This window comes from Cryptomeria japonica, chromosome 2 (assembly GCF_030272615.1).
Source record: "Cryptomeria japonica chromosome 2, Sugi_1.0, whole genome shotgun sequence".
NCBI classification, from domain to species: Eukaryota; Viridiplantae; Streptophyta; class Pinopsida; order Cupressales; family Cupressaceae; genus Cryptomeria; species Cryptomeria japonica.
This window is the reverse complement of record NC_081406.1, coordinates 556,693,147-556,718,679: the sequence shown is the minus strand read 5'-3', so window position 1 is coordinate 556,718,679 and position 25,533 is coordinate 556,693,147. Positions and strand designations below refer to the sequence as shown.

The 25,533-nt window shown below is 37.8% G+C and overlaps 1 protein-coding gene across 1 annotated transcript in view; it reads left to right on the top strand.

The window, feature by feature from the left end:
• LOC131038072 (transcription initiation factor TFIID subunit 13) overlaps positions 1-25,313 on the top strand; it is a 49,890-nt gene extending 24,577 nt beyond the window's left edge. Inside the window, exon 5 of the mRNA XM_057970374.2 lies at positions 24,798-25,313. Within this exon, the coding sequence (XP_057826357.2) occupies positions 24,798-24,908 (111 nt within the window). The 3' untranslated portion in view covers positions 24,909-25,313. The remainder of the gene's footprint in view (positions 1-24,797) is intronic.
• The last annotated feature ends 220 nt before the right edge of the window (positions 25,314-25,533 follow it).

Genomic DNA, 25,533 nt, shown 5'->3' with positions numbered 1-25,533 from the left:
CAGTCTGGCTTTGTACCTCTCTAATTGACTGTCTGCTCCAAATTTCTTCTAAAATACCCACTTGCATCCAATGGGCTCTCTTCCTTTGGGAAAGCTAACAAGATCCCAGGTATCTCAACTATCATCTCCTTCTGCATTGCTTGCATTCAAGATTCACTTTCCTTGGAAGAGAGTGCTTCCTTGTAAGATCTAGGTTCATTGTCAGTACTTAATAAAGCAAACTTACAATGGAAATTTGGTGGGCTATGCCTGTCAACTGGGTTCCACTGTCTTTCTTCTCAAAGGTAGAGCAAGAGGTTCTTCCTCATGTTCTTCTTCATTATTTTCAACTTCTTTTGTCACAACTAAATCTTCGAAACTTTCACTTGAATTGTCTTCTTCTCCTTCTCCATCTTTTTGTCCATTTCTCCGTTCTTCCACATGTGCATCTTCTTGCTTAGTTTCAAGAAACATTGTTTTTGACTTTTCTTTTGGTTGTCCTTCACTTGAGTCAGCCCTAAATTCCATGAAAATCATATCTCTAGAAAATATTATTTTATGGGTTAGAGGATTCTAAAGCTTATAACTTTTTACATTCTCACCATATCCTACAAAGATGCATTTTTGTGCTTTTGGATCCATTCAGATCGTTTTTCTTGAGGCACATGAACAAAAGCCTAACAACCAAAGACCCTTAAATGTGAAACTAAAGGCTTTTTACCGAGCCACATTTCATAAGGTGTTTTATCAACAAGCGTTTTACAAGGAGATCTATTGACCAAATAACAAGCAGTACCAACAACTTCTCCCCAAAAGGATTTATCAAGCTTAGCACACTACTTAACATGCTCCTAGCCCTTTCCATTAATGTATGGTTCGTTCTTTCTGCTACCCCATTTTCTTGGTGAGTGTAAGGTGTTGTCTTTTGCCTAACAATTCCTGCATGTTTGTGTTGATGTGTTTTTTATGCACAATCAAACACAAAATAAAATATCCAAAAGTATCTTATCCTCTCTTGAGCAAAATCTTCCCAAATGCTAAACTCTGTGATCAATTGGAAGACTCCAAGGTCTCTATTGTCATGTCTCGACTTGTGGATAAGCTCAACTGTGCGCTGTGATTGCTGTTAATCCAAGGGGCCTTACGTACTTCTTAAAGGATAGACGGATGTCTAGACTTCAAGGAATGCTTTTGAATGATGTGCAATAAAGCTCTTCTACTTACTATTACCTCTATTGGTTTGATAAAGAAAGTGCAAAAGGTTAAGGGTTTAGGGATGCTAAACTATGCCTATGAATACAAAGATGAAGGATGACTTTTAGTGAAATTCTATTAGTCTTTGCTTCGACATGCAAGAACAACTCCACAAAGGCTAATGCAATCTTCTAAGGAAATTAAATGATTTTCAAATTGTTACCAAACATAGACACCATTAATTGAATGCATATCAATGATTGAATAACAATTGAACTAAAGCACTTTCAAGGATTCCAGTTGACCACACAAGGCGAATTTGCAATCAACAAATTGCTAGTGGTATGGATTAGGAGTTTCACCATAAATCATACACAACAATCTAGCATTCAACTTAAATACTTGAACAAAATCTAAAGCTTGATTTAAGAAGATGAACAATCATGCAAATGCTTCAAGGATTGAATAGAAAACACCACAATTCAATGTCTTTTTTAATCCAATAGCAAAAATAGCAACAATTCTTCAAGTCTCTCCTCTTATCTATTACAAATGAAAATGAGTGGGTTTATATAGCACTACCAAAAATGACGAATGGCCAAGATTGAATGAAGATCAAGGGCCAAGATTTCGCCACGTAAACCCTAATTAGGGTTTGATAGAATCAAAACCTGTCTACATAAACATTATCAAAAAAACATCAGACAATGGGAACATGGGACAAATAATGAGGAAGAATCCTCCAATAAAAAAATGAATTGCCACATAGGATCACAACCGGTTGTCATCTAGAATTTGTTCCCTTTTTCTTTCTCTCTTTTGGCAATTTTAATGAACTTGGTCGTCATGCATTCAATTTTAGTTATTGGGGCTGTTGGCATATCCTTCAATTGCTCTTCCAGATAGATAACTTCTCCAAAGGTTGAGGTGAAAGTAGTATCCCATCTAGGTTCGAAATCCCTTGTCTTACTGATTAGTACCATGAGTGCATGTATTTCATCTAGCTACTTTTATGTGATCAACCCATCGGTTCTATGGAAATTGACTTTTATTCCTTCTTCCAACTCACTGATATCTATGTTCATTCCGACCTCTATCTCCTTTTCGAGAATAATTTGCATCACTTCTACAATCTTGTCATGAATTAGGTAGATTGCTTCAACAACTTGATTGCATCCATTATTGATATCCTCAAAGATAATCTTTCTTATGCGAAGCAAGCTCCCCCATTGCAAAAAGCTAGGTGATTGTCCATCTTTCAATATCCCATCTCTTACCCAAATCTGCTTAGGTGTCTTTCTCAATACTTGCAAGACATGAATAGTGATGTCTCTGGTGTAGACAAAAGTGTCGAATGCAGCCACGAGAGCTTGTGTTTTTCCAAGAACTTTTATAGCTCCATCTAGTATCTTAATTATATCTCTTATAAATATATGAGCCTTCTTGAAGGATTTGTCTATCCAAGCATCCATTAGTTGTGTTGAATTCCTTATTTTCTCCATATGATCCATTGATTCTGGAGGAAGCAACGGGGGTGGTGTGACTGATGGATCGTGTTGCCTCAATGGCTCCTTGAATTGCTGGAAGTAATTTCTCCATGCACTGACTTCCCTCTCTAGTTTCTTATTCTTTTCTACTTCCATTCTAAGCATGTCGTGAACTGTTTTCACCGAATCATTCATATCATCCAAGGCTTGCTCAGTGGTAGGTGGACCCAAATCAATATTTTCCACATCATATTATTCTGGTGTGATATCACCTTCAAATTTATCTACCATTGGAGTAGCGATTTGTATCATTCGAGAACTGTATCATCCCTTATCACTTTAGACATCTTTGTTGCTTTCTTCCTTTTAGTGATTTCTTGAGTCCGGTTTCAGGAAACTATCCAAGTCACCCAATGGGTCTTCATCCATTGCTATTACTTCTTTGGCAAGCCTCTCTTTAAGCCATGCAGGGATAGATGATCTTCCTTCTCCTACTTGTGTTTGTTCGAGCAATTGGTCATCTCTAGGAGTGGAAGTTGTCTCATCACTATCTTTTCCTTCATCTTCATCACTTACTAGAATGTGAGGAACAAAATCTTCTTGATCTTGTGATTGTTTTCCTTTGTCTCGTCTCTCACTTCTGTCATTCTGAACTGTTGATTCTATGGATTCATTCACCTCACGACTCAAATCCTTCTCAAGTCTTTGATTCTCATGGCCCTCATTTGGATTCCTCTCTACTAGAAGATGGATGACCTGGATTTGACTTTATGTCTTTTTTTTGATGATTCTCTTTCTTTATGATCTTCTTTTCTCTTAGAACCTTTGGAATGAGCTGATCAGGTGGTGCTTCCACTTGCACTTGCATCTTCTTCATTATCTTTTGACGTTTCTACTCTTCTTTCTAAGTCAAATGTTAATTGCACTTTTTGTTCTTTCAACTTTTTATGCTAGACATCTATCCATTTGCTTGTATAGGCCAAGACTTGCTTTATCAAGTCTTTCAAATCTGCGACTTCCATTTTGATCCAATTGATCTTTACTTCCTTGTCTTTCTCTTTTTCGTAGGTTGGCTGGACACATTTGCCGCTATCTTGTGCCTAATCAGCAACACTAAAGACTTTACATCTCCGAATGAGATCAATGGGTAGCTTGGAGTGCATCTTTCTTCTCACTTCAAAATCATCTTGAGCATTCATACAAAAGTCCTCCAATTGTCATATATGCTTGTGTTTCTTCCCAGCAGCTCTCCTTATGTTATCATAAGGATCAAAGTTATCTCTAGGAACAGATGGTGTGTGTGAGTAGAGAGACAATTCTTCTTCAGCACTATCAGCTGCTTGTAGAGGGGAGCAAACTTCTATGGAATCTCCAAGTGAAATGGGGAAAGCAATGCCAATCTCGTGTTTATGCCTTTGCGCCTTGACATATGCTACCAATTGCCTTACCACTTCAAGTAACACTACCCAATCTGTCAGATAGCTTGGCAACATGTAAGGAGGAGAAGGGCATCCTTGAATCCTTATGTATGTAAACTTAGGGAATTGAATGAACCAGGTGCCATATTGCTTGACCAATTTTTGTGTTTCCGAGGATAACCTTTGATGAATTTCGCCTTGGAGGGTTCTTGTGATATGCATGGTGAAGGCATCATTGACTCTTCTATAATGTTGCTTGGTTGGATGGTGTAATTGTGTGTATGATGCACAAGCTCTTATTTCTCCAGGTCCTCTTCCAACTACACCTCTATACACCAATCCAGCATACTCATAATTCCTAGCAAGAGAATAAATGATATAGGAGCTCATATAGAATGTCTTAGTGCGGATGAGCCTCCTCAATTGTACATCTAAGCTATTGCTGATAATCCTTGCCCAATCGATTGTATTCTTCCCATGGGTGACTGCTTCTATGAAAAAGAACATCCAATTCTCAAAGTGTAATGCTCGAGGAGCACCTATGATTCGATTGAGCAAGGTGATCAAGTCTTTGAATTCATCCTTGAAATCAACTCTATGTAGTTTGCCGGGTATCTTGCTCTTGCCAGGTCTACTCTTCAATAGCCAATACTTGTTGATGATTACCAAACATGTTTCCGGATCATTCTCATAGAACGCTTTAGCTCCTTTCGTGCTTCTATAGATCATGTCTTTCGGCTTAGGTAGGTGGAAAGTTCACTAATAGCTGCTTTTGAAAGGTAGGCAAGCACTCTTCCATTGGGCACCACCATTGTCCTTGTATGAGAATCATAGTGCTTGGCACATTCGACCATCAATTCATAACATTGAACGGCGGGAGGGAAGCCAACTCCCTTGATGATTCCACTTTCAACCATCTTCTTGGCTGTTGCTGTAGGCTTGCTTGTGTATAGCGAGCTTTGGAATTTCTTGATGTCAAACATTCCAAGATTGGTATCTCCCATGTTGCTCCAATAGGAAGTGATCTTCATCTCCAGCACTTCACCCTTTGAATCTTCCTTGATGAGGGCCTGCCGTGTGCCAGCCCCACTAGTCTTTGGCATTGCCATTCTTCACCTAAGAGAGTTATCTAAGTTAGGGTAATGAGGTGAAGAGCACTTAAACTATTGATTCAATGCCTATGACATCTTAGAAATGACAATAAGTGGCTATAACATTGACTGAGATCTATCCCAAGCTTAAGCAAATCTGAAAATGAATGTTTAAATATCACTAATTCCTTATTTTCAATATGCTATCTGCAATTTCCTTCTAAATTTATGACATCAAGAGGGTCTAATTCAAATAAAATGATCAAAATTTAAACATAAATCAGACCTGCATATAACTTTTTACCAATTTGTACATCATACTTACCTCTGATCTGGACGATTCTGACCCTGAATTGATGCACCTAATCAAAAGTTGTGACTGATAATGCTTAACAAATTCGCTGGTGCTGAAGGTGGGTGAACAAATTTGCTTTACACCTGATCAAATCTGCTGATCTTATGATTAAATTCGCTGTTCTGCTCCTTTTAGAGAGGGAATTCACTTTGTTTTGGTGATCAAATGATTAAATCCGACTTGGCATTTATAGGTATGCAAGGGAATGGGTATATGTCCTTTCAGTTATAGGCGGACTTCTTAAGGCTTTAAATAAAATTAATATCATCTCTAAGGTCGCCGACTTAGTTGCAATTTAAATATTATATTTTTTTAATTTTGAACCCTTGGTGTCAAAATACTTATTCATGCCGCTACTTGGTAGGAGGGCGTTTTAGTGGGTAAAGGAAGGAAGTTCGCTCCTCCAAAGGGGCAAAGGAAGTGTGCCCGCTCCTTCAAGGGAGCAATGGAAATATGTCTGCTCCTCCTAGAGGGCAATGGAAATAAGATAAAATCGCTATCTCCAGCAACTTCTCCATCAATTTGATCCCTTCACTTGTTTATGCCATGTCAATGAGCAAAGGCAAGGTGGTATTCAAGATGAAGCATAAGAAATGCTTAAGGTTTCTTCCTCCATTCACCTAAGCTTATCAACTCTCCTTCAAAGAACGCTTTTTATATGCATCAAACCTCTTAGGATGATAAAAAAAATGTGTACTGGGCCTGATTGCTGGTTAGAAGATCAAAATCATTTCTCAACAAAGGCGCTAAACCATAACTCATGAAGAGCAAAGACATCTCGGACCTCTTAGAAGGCAAAGGAAGTCATGTCGCTCCTCTCAAGTAGCAAAGGAAGTGAGTTTGCTCCACTGAGAGGGCAAAGGAAGTCAGGCCGCTCCACTGAGAGGGCAAAGGAAATTTTCCTATACTTAAGCCAAATTTTGCCCATGCGACTTCTCCATAAAATGCAATCAGACCTCTTGGGTGGCGTAGGAAATCTCTCTATACTTAGTGAAATTTCATCCAAGGGATTCACCTTTCAAACCTCTTCGCCTATCTTGTTCTAATTGACCTTACTTGACACCTTTCACTCAATCTTTCGCCACCATAGGCTTTGATCAATCGGATTGATGACCACACATTAACCTCATTCACTCAAATTTGCAAGGGATGAAACGCTATAGGACTCTAGAGCTCGAAGCAAAGAGGGGGTCCCCATTTTGATGGGGTGATGTTGCGAAATGATCACAACATCTGGCAACTCCACTGAGGAAATGTTCCTGAGCATTTCAAGAATAGAACTCAATCCAATCCTTAGAATCTTTGGAGAATTCTCCCTAATGAATCAAAAGGTTAGAAAATATACACGAACCTGAGGAAAATCCCGAATTGTATCGAGGTACTTAGTCCTTGATTATCCATGTGCGTGCAATTGCATTCATTTCCTCTCAACAAGACGATTATGGTATCCAAGTTCCATCGTGATTAGCTACGCAGTTTATCTAAACTTCATAAGCATCTTGGATAGAGCCTTGTTACCAGTCGAACATCCATAGCCCCGACGAGGCTATCACTGCAATCTCACAAATATTGCTCCATTGTCAGCTAGGCATCCATAGCCCCGATGGAGTTACTCACATTTTCCCATAGCCAATCTTAATATTTCATTTTCATTCACTTTCTCTTTTCTTGATTTTTCTTTTTTTTTTTCTCATTTTTCTCCTTCGATATTGCTTTCTTTTCTTATCATATTCCGTCAATTCCTTTGGCTCGTAAGCAGCGAAGCTTACTTGGGTTAGATTTTTCACTAATCACGACTTCGCCTGAAAACCATAATGACTTGGAGTTTATTAGTGTGCAAAGATATAATAACCAAAAGATGTCTGTATCAAGGCACAATAAGTGTCTCCAGGCTGTGTACAAATCCTAAACAAGTGATAACACTAGGAAATAACTACCTTGGATTCAAGAGGTCTTCATGAATACTTATTCAAGAAAGGGACTGAACAAAACTAGTAGAATGCCAGAGTGTGTCACGACACAATCACCCCTCTCTGAATGAATACCTCTCAAAGGCAAACTAAAGCAAACCAACTAAACTAAGGCGCACCAAAGAAACTAAACTAAGGAAACACAAACCAAACTGAAGGCAAACTAGACTAAGGTAAACCAAACCAGAGGATACCTAGTCTAATTGTGTACGAGGTAGACCTGGGGGGGGGGACTTATGGTTGGAAATAGTGTTTAAGGAATTGTCCATTGACGTGCAATGGAACATCCTCCCCTGTCAAGGTTTTCAGCGTGAAGGCATTTTCTCCTAAGATCTCCGAGATTTGTTAAGGACCCTTCCAGAGTTTGTCAAATTTGTCATGTTCACCTCTCTTTTCATGGGCTTTATCCCAATATAAGACAAGGTTAGATATTCTGAAGGCTTTAACCCTTGCTTGCCTATTGAGCCATCTTTTCACCACTCCTTGATGTTTGGCGAAACTCTCTAAGGCCATATCCCTCTTTTCTTCCAGGTTCATGAGTTGTGTGAATCGAGCTTGAATCCTATCTTCGCCTTCCAGGGAATCTTGAATGAATTTCAACGTTGGAATTCTCAGTTGAACGGGGAAAACGGGTTCTTGACCATATACCAGAAAATATGGAGAGGTTCCTAATCAACTTTTGGCTCAGGTTTGATTTGCTCAAAGGGCAAATCTCAGCCGTGTGTGCCAATCTTTTGGGTTCCTCTCTAGCAACTTCTTGATCATGCTCAACAAGTTTTTGTTGGTAGATTCTGCTAAGCCATTACCCTATGGGTAGTAATTTGATGAAAATTTTAGCTTTATTCCATATTCAAAAGCCCAATTTGAAAATCTTAGTGATGTAAATGCAGGCCCGATGTCACAAACCAAAGCATGAGGGCATCCAAACCTAGTTATGATATTTTCTTCTAAAAACTTGACTACAATATCAGTATTGCATAACTTAAAGGCTTGGGCTTCCGACCACCGAGTACAATAATCAGTAGCGGTTAGAATGTACCTGTGTTGCATCGAAGAAGGGGGGTTGATCATACTAATAAAGTCCAAACACCATTTGGCAAATGGTTTGGCCTTGATCACTGGCTGTAGTGGCATCGTTGGGTTTCTCTCTCGGAAAGCTGTTACTTGTTAGGTGTGACATGTCTTCACGTGTTGGTGAGTATCTCGAAATAATGTGGGCCAATAATACCTTGCCCTTAAGATCTGATGAGCTGTGGTTAGACTTGCACCATGATCAGTCCCAAAGTTGTTATGGAAATGTTCCATAATTTGCTTCGCTTCATTTTTGTCCACACATCTTAAATAGATTTCTTCATGATTTATTCGGTATAGGACTGAACCTTGGAGCATATAGTGTCGACTCTTCAATCTGAGTGCTCTCTTTTGTGTAGGAATCATATGAGTGGGACATCTCTGGTTGAGTAGATAAGTTACAATCTCCTTATACCATTCATCTGGAGTGACATCTTCTAATTCATAGACATGTTGTACCAATCCAGGTCCATCCATGCTAGAGTTTGTGCAAGAGCTTGTCCTCGAACGAGTTTCATCGGCTGGATTTCTACATCATACTCTTGGATAGTGGCGACCCACTTTCCTCTTCTCTCTCCTAACTCGTTTTGCATGAGAAGGGTTTTAACTGCTGCATTAGGTACTATTGCGTACACCTTGGTTCTCAAAATGTAATGCCTGAACTTTTTTATTGCCTTCACTAGAGCGTATTCCTGTTTCTCGACATTGGGATACCTCAACTCAACATCTTTAAGTGGAATGCTCATAAATGCTATGGGGTTTTCCATCTTTCTCTTCATTTCTTTGAGTGAGGATGGCTGCACATGTATTTTCTGAGGCAAAGGAATATAAATAGAAAGGCTTCGTGTAATTCGGGCTGATCAACACAGGAGCTTCGACAATTGCTTGCTTGATCTCCTCAAATGCTTGTTTTGTTTGTGTTGTCCACTCCATCTTAACATCTTAACAATCTTCACTAAGGTGTTATTAGCAAGTAAAACTTCTCCTCCATCATATCCTTTATACTAAAAAGACCAATCCTTGTGAGGAGTCATATGGTAGGAAGCACTTGAATCAACAAGCCAAGCATCATTACTAGTAGAGTTAGCTGAAATAATCCAAGCAATGGAATCACCATCATCTGAGGACTTATTTGTGGAAGTATCAATGCCTTTCTTTTTATTCCTACACACCTTCGCATGCACTCTTTTACCACAGTTTCAACTCTTTACTCTTTCTGGGGGTCTTAGAACATCCTTTTGACTTATCCTTCTTTTTATCCCCGTTCGGCCCTTTCTCCTTAGGCCCTCTTCAAATATGCAAGGCATCTTGGGAGCCAACATTTGTGGTCTTTCTCCTCATTTCTGCTGATATAAGTATGGGAATCACATTGTCCATCTTAGGTTCTGCACCGCCACCACTTTTGGCAACAATTAGATTTCCCAAGAATCTGTCAAAGAGCAAAGTAGATGAATACATTTATCTTCATCTTCAATACTAACATATATTGATGCAAGCTAGCCTAAAATCAAATTAAAAGCATTCAAATGTTCAATAATAGAATCACCATCCCTCAATTTCAAAGAATACAAACATCTTTCAAATATAGCTTGTTAGACAAACTCTTAGTTTGATAGATATCACCTATTTTCCTCCAAAGTTTGTATGCCATGTCTTCTATAGAGACATTCAAGAGGAAAGAGCCAATGAGACACTACCAAATGGTTCCTCATGCCTTGTCTAACTTTTTGCACTCATTATCTGTCAAGGTAGAATCCTCTGGATCTCTCTTCTAGGAGATCCTCAACTTTTAGCTTCCACATCTTGTAACCAGTGCCATTGAGCTTCTCAATATCTTGACGAGAGATCGAGGCCATGTTATATAACCTTTCTCAAATCTGCAAAAAACCCACAAAACAAAAGCTCCCACTGCAACAAAAAACCTTCAACATTTATAGAGAAAGGCATCCCTCTCTCAACAAAATCATTAGCTATGATATCAAATGTTGTAAAACAAGGTGAAGAAAGTTGGCAATATGAACTTAAACTCAAAGTTATTGCAAATCTGAAATTAAAGATTAACCATTTGTTGAGACATGGACCAGCTAGGACTCGAACCTAGGACCTTCCATACGCTGCTGGAGTGCTCTACCACTGAGCTACTGGCCCCTCTTGGACCAGTCCATCGTCGGTCCGGGTGTGGCTTATTTCCAACACCAACAACTCCCCTTAAGCCACACCTCTCATGTGCTTGGGGCTCCTAGCCTGGACCTGGCTCTGATACCATGTTGAGACATGGACCAGCTAGGACTCGAACCTAGGACCTTCCATACGCTGCTGGAGTGCTCTACCACTGAGCTACTGGCCCCTCTTGGACCAGTCCATTGTCGGTCTGGGTGTGGCTTATTTCCAACACCAAAACATAGTGATTGTAGAATCAAAACAAGAACAAGAAAACCATTGCACATGAAACACTGGGTTTACGTGGAGAAACCCTTTTGGGAAAAAAATCCACCATAAAAAGAGGCAAGTGTATTACTAATCCAATGAAGAATACAACAGCAATACACTTCTTTGTAGACCTTTGTAAAAACCAACAACAATTTGTTACCCCTGCAAATTGAATAAGATTGAATGAAGAACACTAACTCAAGGCACCAATTTATAATAGTTTTTGAGGATGAATACCACTATGGTATCACCAAACGATAGGCAGCAGATCCACTTGGAAAAACTCACACCAACCTCCCAAAATAGCCTCTTACAAATACTCTTATAGTTGTCATAAGGCATCTCTCATGCATGTGCACTTGTGTAAGGATTATATCATAAATATTGTCATAGATGCTGTCATAGCAATTATGATTGTCATAACTGTCATATATTCTCTTACAATTCCTGACAATTGTCCAAGCACTTCAAAATAGAATATTCCAAGAGGGGTCACCTAGCTATTTTGTCCTTTTCCTAGAGGACAAACGGTAAAAGTTGCCTTTACATGGTCTCTTTCACCACAGTTGGTTAAATGGTTTAACCTCTTATGGGTAAATTACATATGACATTAGGAAAATGATAAATTAAAGTATTTACAAGGTTGATGACACCTAAATACTAATAGTTTTCTCCGTCAATTATGTTGGCCAAGCCATGATCATGGCAGCTACATCTGCATTCGTTCAGTATCTCGGCAGCTACATCAAGTACTCATCCCCTAAGAACATCTTTATTCCTTGCAGGATGATGGGCGAATTGTATCAGAAGGATGCTCTTAGCTTGTTGCCTTCCACCTTTTCCTGGAACGCTACCAGCCTCTCGCGTGCCTTCATGTTGAAGGTAACCTCCATGTTTGCGAACGAAAATACACAACTACATATTCTAGATCATTGGACAGCAATAGCCTTAACCCCTTGAAGATGATATCTAAGCATCCCCCTTGGTATAGGTGAACATCTCAATGTCCCTCAGTATCCTTTGCATTTGAATATGATAAAGGAATGTTCCCTCCACACCCCCCATGTGCCTCTAAAAAGTAAGAAAAGAGGAAAACACAACTACATACTCTGGAGCATTGGACAATGATAGCCATAACCTAAATACAAAGAAATCTTTGTATTCTACCATCTTTTGAATCACTTTTTCATCTTGCATTATTTATGAAAGCTTTCCATTACCTCTACCATTCCCCTCTAGCCCAAGATCTCAAGGCATAATCCATGCCCGAGGTGAAATGTTTGTATGGTCCAAATCAACACAATATTTAAGGACTCTAATATTCTGCCTAATTTGAGCTCACCTGAGTTCACTTATGAAAGCTTTCCATTCCCTCTGCCAACCACCTTCTAGCCCAAGATCCCAAGGCATAATCATGCCTAAGATCAAATGTCTGTATTGGTCAAATCACTACAATCTTTAATAGCTTTAATAGTCCTACTTGGTTGTCATAGCCCATGATGGCGTCAACTCCAACCCCACTTCCTTCCCATTATACACCCCTTCCAACACAATCTTCTACCTATCTTTGGGAAGGAAGACACTAGTGCTTTCCAATGAGAGGAACTGTTTCTCCAAGATTTTTCCTCCCTTCTAGTCCAAATTAAAATTGTATCTGGTGCCAAGTACTTTTGGCACATTAGATTATTCCATAAATTTTCTTTGGTAATTAGGTTCCACATGGATTTTCTTGCTAGTGCAACACCAAAAGAATGGATATTTTTTAAACCCTAGCCACCCTCATTCTTTGGTTTCAAGACTGACTTCTTGCTCACCAAATGCATCTACTTCTCTTCCTTCCCATTCCAAAGGAAATTAAACAATTTTTTCGTTTTTTTTCTAAAACCCCTCTAGGGATGTAAGCTAGGAATTTCTAGTTATTGAGATTGCTTCCTAACATCAAATATATCAAGGCCAGTCTACCACCCCTTGAAAGCCAATGATTACACCAAAGATGGATGTCCTTGTCTACCTTCCCTATCAACAATCTCCTATCTTGTTTCTTGAATAAGTTAAGCTTGAGCCAAAAACCCAGTACTATAAACCTTCATCGAAATCTAGCTCCTGAAATTGAGAAGCTTCTAGTTGTTTGTCCTTAAATTTGATCTCCTTTTTATTAAAACATAACATAGATTTATCTAAGTTCATTGACATCCTTGTGGCTATCTTATACAAAGTCAATATTTCCTTAAGCACACGCCCTTCAAATAGAGACCCATTTGTGAAAAGTAGAACATCATCGACAAAAAAGCAAATGGGTCAAAATGAAGTCCTCACCAATCTTATCCCCTTTCAGCCTTCCAATTCTTTTGGCCTCAGAAATAGCTCACCAAAAGAAAGAGATATGGAGAGAGGGGACAACCTAGGTGAAGCCCTCAACCATAACGAAGAGCGATGAAGCTGCCCCATTCACTAGTACGACAAAAGAAACAGAGGATACCCAAGCCATGATCCAATTTACCACATCCAAGGAGAAGCCTATATGAATTAACTAGATTCTCAAGTAAATTCAATAGACACGGTCTGCCTTTTATAGGTCCAACTTTGCCACCATAGCACAAAGCTTTTTAGTGTTTTATGCCATGGATTCCTTCCTGAGTAGCACCAACAACATCATGGATTTGTCTTCCCTCCAGCAAGCCAATTTGTTCCATGAAAATAACTTTTGACAGAAATTTCTCAAATCTCGTTGCTAAAATTTTAGCAGTTATCTTATACAGATTGTTACATAATGAGATTGGTTTGGAGTCTTTGAAGTCTTTTGGCTTATCCTTTTTTGGGATCAAGGCCAGAAAGGTAGAGTTAAAAGTAGGTAGTACTCTACCTATTGCTTTGACCTCCTCAACCACTCTGAGCAATTATTTACCAAGAAAATCAAGAAAAGCAAAGAAGAATTCCACTGTCCTACCATCTAGCCTTGGACTTTTTCCCTTTTGTAAATTTGATGGTCCTACCAGCTTCTCTTAACTGATCTCTTTGTTCAATTTTGTGTTATCCTCCTCCGTAACTAGGTGAGGGAAGGAGCAACTTTCATTATCTCTGACAGATTAGCCCCTTTAGGCATTTTATAAATGGAAGAAAAATGTCGAATTCCTGCTAAAGACAGATTTCTTAAACCTTAAACTCTTGTACCTTCATCATTTAATAATTCCCAAATTATATTCACATTTTTAGATGATTAGCAAAGTGATGAAATAATTTGGCTGCCCGAACCCTTCATATTAATAGAAAGCATCTTGATTATGAAATTCTAACATTGGGTTCTGTCCATCTCTAAGAGCCCAAGTTAAGGTTCTTTGTTTTCCCTTCAACACTTTCGCCACAACTTTATTTTGCACATGTAACAAATGGAATTTTCTGTTTGCAGCAATTATCCTAGGATCCAGACCTAAACCCCTCAAGACAGGTTCAACCTTTGCAATTGATCCCCTTGATTGAAGCTAATATGAGTTACAAGAGGAAACCCCTGCCCCCTGAAGAAGAAATAGAGACTGAACAAGTCCTATCCCTTGACCAGGCTGGACAAATGACAAAACATTCGAAACATCATTGCGTAACACATTTCTCTTTGAACAACTTTGACAACCTTTGCTAGACACATTTTGCTTCTTGACTTCTTCTTTACGTAAGACATTCCTCCCTATTTTTTCTTTTGAATTCAATATAAAGCCTCCTTGAGCTAGAAAATAAGTGGAGGGTAAAGAATTGAAGAGAGGATTACCTCGACTATTGAGTGCTTGAGTGAAAATCTCTTGAGGATCCACTATCCTTGGTACCTCATCTGCTAATACCTTGTCCACCACCAAAGTATGAAGTCCTGTCTACTCTTCCAATGTGGGAAGATCCAGACCTAAGCAACACATCACTATAATCCAAGGTCTGAGAGAGTACCTAATTCCTGACTTCCACATCTATGCTCTCCACCAAACTCTCGGATAAATCCATACCAAAATCTTGGCAATTGATGTGTACATAGGAAACTTGTAGGAGGGATCCACCATTAGGGTTTTCTTTAAGTGGTTACCAAGGTCCCATAAGAAACTATCGTTCTACAGTTCCAATTGTAAACCTAGAAGCTTAACCTGAATTGGAGAATACCACATCACCTCTTGGCGACGATCAAAACACGAGTGCCACAATTTCAAATTTAAAGGACAAGCCCACCAAAACCTTTTTTCACCTAAAATTTTAATTGCTTCTCATAATTTAAAAACAAAATCGAGCCATCCCCTTGTCAAGATATGGAAAATAGAGGAGTAGCCTGGTAAACTTTCCCAAGAATGCGCCCTATAACTTTGGACTGAGGAAACCGACAAAGGGACTTCAAAGAAACACCCTACCAAAGTTTTTCCAACCAGCTTGATTGTCTGCTCCATGCATATATCCTTACCCATTGTCATTTATGTTTTTCCCTCCTTATCATCTTGTTTAGCCTTTTTGCATGTTGCCCACTTTCCTTCAACTTCTGTCCTTCAATCCTGACCTTCTTCGACCTGACTAAAGCTTCCAAATTCAGAGAGTTCCTGACAAAACCTTTTTCTGACACTAAGTTTGTAACCTTTCCTTGACCCCAAAACAAAAGGTCTCTTCACCTGGAACCTTAGAAAACTCAAAATTGGAAATCAAAGAATCTCCAACTGTGCTTCCAACATTCAAAACGTTCCTCTCCCTCATTGGAATAAGAGCTCCCTCTGCCTTAGGTTTCACTAGTGAAGTAGCAAACGAACAAGCAAATGAGTCCTCCATATCCTTAGGACTTAGGTTTCACAGGCGAAGGAGCAAATGGACAAGCAAATGGGTCCTCCATATCCTTGGGATCTAGACCGTAATCTACCAACTCTTCATCACCCTTGAATCTATCCACTGAACTACATTGCCCTAGGTTTTCTGAGGAATCCCTCATCCCTTGGGTATCCTCACCATCCATATTTAGGGGTTTGCTGGAATCCTTCGCAAAAAAGAGGTTTCAAATGAGCAGTGGCATACAAAATAGAGCTTACTAAATTATTTTAAGCATTTTGTGTTGTTTCTTTTTGTGCATATATTTTTAATGACTCTGTTTATATAGTTTCTTCAGTTCGTACTATTTCTTGAAAAATGGGAAAATTCATCAGCTCTCTCAAATTAATTGTTCTGTTTCTTGTATGCTTTAGTTTGTGAGGACTGTATTTACCGTACATTTGCTGAAGAAGACATTGTGTTGCTCTCTTATATGCAGTGTAAATTTGGGTTATGTTCCCCTTGAGAAGCCAGGCTAGTTTGAGATCTATTAATCTGTGATCAAGTTGTAATACATTATTGTGTTCTTATATGTTTTTTGTATATGGTCTCATCTCCCTTGTGCCATCTATTGAAATTATCATTTTTCTCTACTTGTTCTTGAGGCATTTTCCTCCATATTCAAATCTCCTTCCCTGAAAACATGGTGGGAAATGATTGATAATTTGATAGTACAAATCCAATTGAATAGAGCTAAAGTTTGGTGACGCTCTGTGTGCTGCATTGCTTCTAAATTGCTGTAATATGGCAAGCAATTTTTACCATTTTACAATAAAATAGTGCTTGCACCATTACCCTAACTTCTGATGGCATCTATCTGGTTACTCACTTGTGTCTGGTTCAAGCTTCTACATCATCCTATACCTCGAATACATCACTTTATATTCCAATTGGTAGTCCTTACCCTACGTCTACAAAGTATCTTCAAAATACTTCTTGTGTGCCTTTAGAAATTTCATATGCTTGAGGCACTTGCATATTTACTCCTTTCTCTAAAAAAGTATTTGACAGCTAATTTTATTGGATGAGATTCATTGTTCAAATATCCCAAAGTAATATTTTTTGTTGTTGTGTTATTATGGATATGCTTGTGCTATTTTCTAAAATCAATTGTAGGGGTGTTTACAATTCAAATTTAAAAAGAGAACCATACACTAACAATTGATAGCTACACCATAATTCATGAATCATAAATGAAAATTAGTAGAGGACAAACTTCAAAACTTAGCCCATTCAATTGATAACAGACTATAGAGTAAATCTAGCATTTTTCACACCATGTCAAGAAATTTATACTCAAAAGTGTTCATGGTTGCCCTTTGCTATGTAAAGGCGTTACTTGCAATTTTTTTCAATATGTGTAAAGAAATATGTAGGCTCTAATACCAAAGGTTAAGAAATTTTAATCTCTATACAAATAATCAAGTTATGACTTCAATGGATGAGATAGTAGGCTTGGACCTCTACAATATGAAAATCTGAAACTTAAATGTGAATCTGAAATTAGTTGCCTTAATAGGGAATTACCATCGTTAGATCCGTCATTTTTATTATGCTAAGAATCAGTCATCATATCATGCTTAACAACCAGTGAACCATGGGGACGTGTTCCCCCCCCAAACCCTCATGTTTCTGGGATGGGGACGTCTCTGAGACAGGGGGAGTGGGCATCCCCTGCCGTCCCACCACCACCATTGGGACGTCTGAAGATGCTGGGGACGTCCAAACATCTCTGGGATGTCTCGGCTCTCGGGGACTCCTAGGAGTCTCCAAGCTGTCTCAGAGACGCCTAAGAGTCTCCCATAGCCCCCACTTAGAAATTTGAAACCTAAGCAAAAATGGTGGAAAATTTTTGAAAATGGCATCCTTGTCTTCAAGCCAGTCTCATTCTCTTCATTAGATATATACATGAAATATAACATTTAAGTATAAGTCACATTTCAATATGCCTTTTTCCTTTACATATTGAAATGTGACTTATACTTTAAGTTATATTTCATGTATTTATTGGCAGGATGTTTGAGAGTGGTTTCAGATCTCTAGGAGTTATAATGCAGATTCCAAGTTTTAGAAGATTTAAATTTTTTCAGACAGTCAAATTTTAGTAATCTCCTATCAGCATTCTCTCGTGCTCTCTATCTCACTTTCTTCATCTTCCTTGAATTCTAGGCCTCTCTCTACCTATGACTCTTCCTCTATCCCTTCTCTCTACCTCTATCTCACTTTCTTCTCTCTCCCCTAAGATCTAGACCTATCTCTACATCTCTCTCTCTCTTACCCAAACCCTTGCCAGGGATGCTACCCTCAACCTCGTTTTAGTGTTGCCCCCAAATCCCCATCAAACTATAATTCTAAGCAAGCAATAAGCCAATGATGAATCATGATCATAAATCATTTTTTCGATACAATATAAATCTCCAATTTGACAATTTTATTTGTCATATTTTATATTATTCAAGAAATCTTAGTATTTACTATTTAGTATTTGTGATTTTGCTATTCTACTAATTTGCCAAAGTTTCATTTGAAATATAATACTTATATATCTTTTCATAACTAGTTTTTCAAGTACTATATATATATCAGCACCACCCTCCCCCGCCACCCCCTTGTTGTCATCCCCCTGCCATCCCTAAACTTAGGCCCTTTGTACCCCCATCCCCGAAACCCGTCCCCACATCCCCCTGTCCCCAACGGCTGTAGAACACACTACTTTATGTGAACTTATAACTGCAATAATAAAGCATAACATCATCATAAGATAGCTACAAAGAGGCACAAATCAGCAATATAAGAGCATCACATAACATGGGATTTATGTAGAGAAACCCTTGTGGGGAAAAGAATTCAACAAGAAGAGAGGCCAAGTATGCATTATCTTCAAATAAATGAGATTACAATACATTCACTTCCATTCTCCTTTTTGCCTCCAATATAGCAGCACCTATGCACTTGTCAACAACCTCTTTATGCCTCAACATGCCCTTGTTTTTGTAGAGTAACTGTACATTCAACTGTTCTTCATATTGAATTCTACATTCAAGGAGACATGCCAAGAGCTCGAAAGCACCAAACAAGGTGTCCAAAGAAGGCTCTTCATTCCAAACGTCCCTAACCCTTGGATTGCCTCCTTGGAATACGGAAGGACACCAGTTTTGGCTCTAATACTTCCCTTCCAATTTGGGCACCCAAACTTGGAAATGAAATATTACATTAAAATTTTAAATGCAATAAATGATGGATTACCAAGAGACACTTGTTGCCTCTTTCCAAGCGCCCACTTGGAGAAGCCCAGTAGTCACTCATTTGTCATTTTCACTTGTCATGAACCATCCCATTCTAGTTGTCAACATCCCATGAACCATCCCATTCATGTCTACAAGTCACCTTTATTGCTGCTAGTTGAACTCATCACCCCTCATGAATGTATTACAAACAATAGTGATAATAAATATTGCAATTGATTCCCAATATATTCCTAAGTGCCTAAGGATACTTTCCAAGGATGTTAGGACCATGCAATATGACATAGGTTTTACAAAGGTAGATGGCACCTTAATCCTAACAATATGAACCTGTTATTTTTATTGTATGTACACCTTTTCCTCTCCAAAAGCTGCATAGTTTTTCTTTTATGGCATTCACTCTTTTCTTTTTATTGTTTGGTTGAATTTGCTTTGAGGTGTGGTGGGACTGGTTTATGCTTTAGTGCTTCGCGATGTACTAAAAATATCAGGGAATGTGCGGATATTGTTCAAGTTCAAAAGCATCAGTAAGAGTCTTATTAACACTAACTTGAGCACAAACATTCTGATTAGAAGCTTTAGCCCAGTGCATACATTTCTAATTAGGAATTTAAATTTTCAAGAATGCATCTTCCTTCAACAAAATTTGTATAGGAGATATGATTTGAGGGAACTCCTTTGTAAGTCTAGGTACAGGGATCTTGGCCAGAATTTTATAGGACATTGAGAAAATTTATTGGCCTTCAGTTTTTGATTGCTAATTAATATCTACACTTAAGTTATAAAATTATATGTCAGTATTTTGATCACTACGAGATTACATAAAATTTATCTGAAATTCTTTGGGCAAAGGTTTACAAATATCAATATTTGCATTTGGATAGCTGCTGGATGCCAGTACTTAAGACAGGTGACATGGTGGGTAATTACAATGTGGATGCAATTGCTATTCAACGTTCACACATTATTTTTAAGAGTATATATCAATATTTTGATTGCTATGGAATTCCATAAAACTTATCTGAAAGTCTTTGGTTAAAGGTTTACAAATATCAATATTTGCATTTGAATAGCTGTTGAATGCCAGTACTTACAGTTGACGTTGTGGAGGATTACAAAAATCAATAGCTTGATTCTCATATAGCTCCTTGAGCATCTCTTGTGCTCTTGGGGCATTTGACCAAACTTTATGGCTCTCCTTATGTCCAGTGGCAAATTGTCATATTCTCTCTTAAACTCCTCCCTCTTGTGTAAATCTCAAATAAGCAATATAACATAAATCCACTAGAAATTGTCAACGTTTGAAATAATTGAAAATGGCCTGGAGTTTACAACAAGTTTTCTTAACAGAAATTTGTTGGTAAATTTATTGGCAGAGTGATACGTTTATCTTAAGCCTGTCAACACACACTTGAAGGTTGTTAGCAACTTTATTCGTTATTCAAGTTGATACATTTTTCTGTCAGAATGCAATTTCCAACTTCTTGGAATTCTAATTTTGAAACAAATTGGTTGTATTGTGATAGTCTGCATCCCCCACATAGCACCTTTCTTTCATAAATTTTGGAAATAAACTTGGCTGGCAGCATGGTAGTTCAAACACAATTTATTTTAAGACAGCTTGTCTTTAAAGATGAACTTGGTGGCAGCATAACAGTCAAACATCCTTCTCACAGTAATTTCTCTCACATTAATCCTTCATATATCCTTTGCTTATTTCTTGTATCTTTGATGTCACATATAATACTGCTATACAATTACCTTTTAAACCTGCATGGCCTTACTTTATATTGAAAATACCAAACCCACCATGAACTCCAGCTTGTTTATGTCACCTTACAATGCAGATCACACACAAGCACCTACTATGCTTTAGAGTTTAGATTTAGATCCAGATATGGAGTTTCCTCCTGTAAAGGCTTATCAGAATTAGAATCACCAGTCTTGAGTCCGCTATCTCTGTCAGGTCAAACTCGTTAGATCTGCCTTCTCTATAATTTATCCATTGTTCCCTTGGACTTCACACTGAAACTTTGACATTTATTCTCAAGCTTATCATCTATGGTTATGAAGGATATTTTAGAATAGACTGCACATTATTTATTTCTGCATTAGATTCTTTGACATTATTTTGATATGGAGTTTCAGATTCGCCAGTCTAGTGTTCATCATCTCTGTCATTCCTAATAAATTTGAGATCTGCCTTCTCAATAATCAATCCATTGTTCTCTTGAACTTCATATTTAAACTTTGATTTCTAGTCTTGAGCTCAATACTCTTGGTTTTGAAGGATCTTTCAGAGTAGATTGCATGGTATTCATTTCTGTGTTTGATTCTTTGACATTATGCTGACTCTAGTTTCTCAAACAGTTTTCTGAAATACATTATCCTCCCTTCCCCTACTCTTTTCTTTTCAGCTACTAGTCATGTTGATCTTCAAATGCGAAAAAGAGGAATTGTGAGATAGAAATAGTCAAGCTGCCTTGGAGCTGCTGTTAGTTTCATTCTCAGTGAAAATTGTTGCAAGGTTGCCTTCAGCAGCAAGATATCTAAGTCAAAATGGCTCACCAATGCTCATGTAGACACTCTACTGTAATCAAACTAGCTATGCATATTTTGTGGGTGAAGTTTTGCAGGTCTAACATAGCCCAAGCTGATTACATTGGGTGTCAAAACTTAAAAATTCTTCAGAAAGAAGGAATCAAGTGCCACATGAAAGAGTGTTCATTACATTTGGGGTATGCATTCATCTAGAAGGTGTCTCAGTTGGCTTTGGAAGATAGAGGGAATGTGGGTTGAATAAAAAGGAACGGCCACGATACTCCACATTTGTGCAATATATTAATCATGAAATTTGTTCTTCCCTAGTTTGTATTTAATATAACATAATCTTCTAACAGCATGTGTGAAAAAGATGCTCTGTTAAGCTCATCTAATGTCTCCTCAATGATAGGAATGGAGCAAAAAAAAGATAAAATCCCTAGGGCGATCCTTACAATCAGAATTTATCCTCATTGAATTGTCCTTTTTTCTTTTCATTATCATTAAGGCTCTTGAGTTCTCTCCTTTATGGATATTGGAAGGGATTGCACAACTAGAACTGCGTCTACCTATACATGAATAATTCGTAGAGAAAGCATTTGAACTATTTTTGTTAAGGAAGTTTTTGGTCCTCCTTCCCAAGTCCATGGGGTCTGACCTTTTTTTCTTCTTGATGTGTCCTTTAAATTTTCAAATGTTTGTAATAAGCCTTCAAGGAAATTGAATCGATATGTTTCATTTTTATTTTAATTTGCTGATTATAAACAACTGGACAATTATACCTCACAGCAAGTTATTCAAACACAAGTCATCTAACAGACTTAGACTTGTTTATCAGACATCTGACCATATAATGGCTGATTCAGAAAATACATACAGAACAACTTAATCTGCCAGACTGTCAAACACTTCACCATAACATTTTGCTCACAAAGATTGAGGAGTACGGCACTTAAATTTGAGATCTCAATTTAGTCCTGGTCTGATTATAAACAATGAATAGATGCTGTTTACAGAAATTCTGAAAATTCAGTCCCTAACTGGAGTCATGATGTCAACAATGGATCTTCGATTTTAGACTTCCCACCTCTAAATGATAGATACAGTACAGATCTGAAAACTGACCAAGAAATTCCTTACATGGAGACAAATCTGACTCACAGTTCATCTTGACCTGTCACACATAATTGCCAATTTGCCTGTGGTTAATGACACAATTCTGAGACTGAGATACTCCTGGTATAGAATGGTGCACTCCTAGTTCGGTGTAACTGGCAAGATCTGCCTCACAAATATGCCTGCAGCCAGTAGGGTTTGATTGTCTGTGGTTGCCGGGTGTGAATATTGACCTGGAGCTGAAGTCACCAATAGTTTGTGCACCAATTTGAAGTGTATGAATGTCTTCCTTGCCTGCTCAGCTGTTTGAAGGACGACCAGAAGGCAGTAAAGGCAATGTGGATTATTGAAACCTGAATTGCTGGCGACCCCCTCATAAATTCTTTTCATGCAAATATGACTCAGATTGGATGTTGGCAGTGTCCTAAAGCTTCTCTTATCCATTCCAGCTTTCCACTCCCCGAATTACAAACAAATCTATCAATTTCTGCCACCCCTGAGTGGAGTAGACAAGATGTTTGAGGATAAGGTTTGTGTCCTCACCTACAGCTTTAGCTGTTGATGGATTTCATCCTCAAAGAAAATTCAAAATCTGAGAATAAACTGGAAAAATATGCAAATTCCGATTATCCAAACCTTCTCCAGTGCTAGCTTTTTATACCTGTTTGATTTTAGGACCCAAGGGCCCAAATTGGCACCGAAGTGAATTCAAATTTGAAATTATGTTTTTATTATTAATATTATTATATTATTTTTAGTGTTGAACAAAACTATTTTTAATTTAAAAATATAATTTATTATGCAAAGGAAAGAGGGGACATGAGAATGTTAAACCTTGAAGAGGCATGGACATGCTATCAAATCCTTCTTTAGGTTATGGTGGAGGTTCAATCTCTTTTTAAGTTCCTTTTAGGCTTTTCTTCATCTTACACATTGTTTTCTAATGTAAAAGGTATCTGCTAGCATATATTTATTGCAACTACGTATACATCGTTGCTTCCCAACTTCACAATTATGGGAGAACAACTTATATTCTAAACTTTGATTTTCCATACTCCTAGTTATATTGGTTGAGCTGTAGTATTCTTATTCCATACGTTATCATATTGAGCAATAGGTTTATGTAAAAAGCTACAGCTATTCTCTTCTATTCAAGCATATTTCCTTTTTGTTACCCACTTTGACTGTTAGAAGAGTTCAGTCACCTATTCTGTGTTCAGTTTCCAGATAGAGTGAAGCTTAAACCAGTGTTTAGTAACTTGGTGCAAGAGGAAACATAGCTCTAATCAACTCAACCATTGATGGAGATTAACATTAAACATTATCATATTGAGCGACAGGGTTACATACAAAGGTACCCCTATTCTATATGCAATCACGTTTCCTTTTTGTTACGTACAAAGCTAACCCAGGTCTCTATGCAAATTTTGTTGTGATAAGATTACAAGGGTGGTGATTCTCTAACAGTGGCATTCCATTGCAAACTTTGACAATTAATTAGATGATGAAATGAAAGTCCATAGTTTTTATTTATTAAATCTGTTCTTCGTCACTTGGATTGAATGCACTTCATTGTTTGTCTATGCTTATGCTTATATATAGTGGAAACCAATTACCATTTTATTTCTTGCTTGTCTTGCTCTTGGAAGATTTATACTAGGAACTTGAATTTTTAGAAAACAGTTCCATGCTTATCCTCCCTTTGCATTTGAAAGTATGAAATATACATGGGCTTTCAAGTGTACACTTATTCTACAGGGTAGCAATTACTTTTGATCTTTGTTGATAACCTACAGTTGACAAATAATCACTTTTTTAGTTAACAGAAAAAGAATTTCAATTTTATTTTAGTTTCAAAAATACGTTGCTATTGGGTACATTGAGTCTCCTGTGGGAGAGCTTGATATGCACAATTGTGGGGCTTATGCAATGTTGTCCTTGGTAACTGCTCAAGTTTGCACTTCCGGTTCTAAATTTCAGGTTTTGTAGTGGTTTTTGAACACAGTACATAAGCAACAGTTTGTATGTGTACTTTTCTAAGTTTGAATAATTTCTTTACATTTTGAGTTTTTAATCTTGTAGGATTTGCCCAAGCTTAACCGCTGTACGGAACTGCTTGCAATGAATGAGGAGCTCAAGCGAGCAAGAAAAGCTTTTGAAGTTGATGAGGACAAGCTGGCAACTGATGATTGAGTAAAGAATTAGCTTTTATTTCACAGAGCATACAAAGTGTGCTTTGAATCTGGATAAATATAATTTATGTTATGCAAAAATATCTTCAAATTACTCCTGCAATAAAGAAGTATGAAGGAACAATGGCAAAAGTGAAGCAAAGGAGTGTATAACATGCAATTTCTTGGAAAGATCGTTGATTGCATGTTTTTAGCTGCAATTCTGTTAATCATCTCAAATGGTTTGCTTAGTTTATGCATTGAGCTTACAGAAATCTCTACACTGCCCATAAGATACACCCTAAATTTCTTTGTTATACTTATCTCCAACAGTCAATTCTGAAATTTGCTTGCTTTATGCAAAAGATTTAGAGAAACAATTACCATTTTAGATGTGTCAATAAAACTTTATTTTTTGTGGCACAAAGTTATAGTTGAATGTTCGTTTTCCTTAAAAGATACTTGAGTTTTAGACTGTGGAGCATCATTCAACTGTATATGTTTGGGGACCATCTCATAAAAATATAAGTAGATGTCTAGCAAATTATCCAGCATTTTTTTTTTCTAGATCAACTTTTACAACGCTTAACATGTTAATATATAATCTAATCTAAGCTTAACTAATCATGTCTTGGAAATGCTCTTCG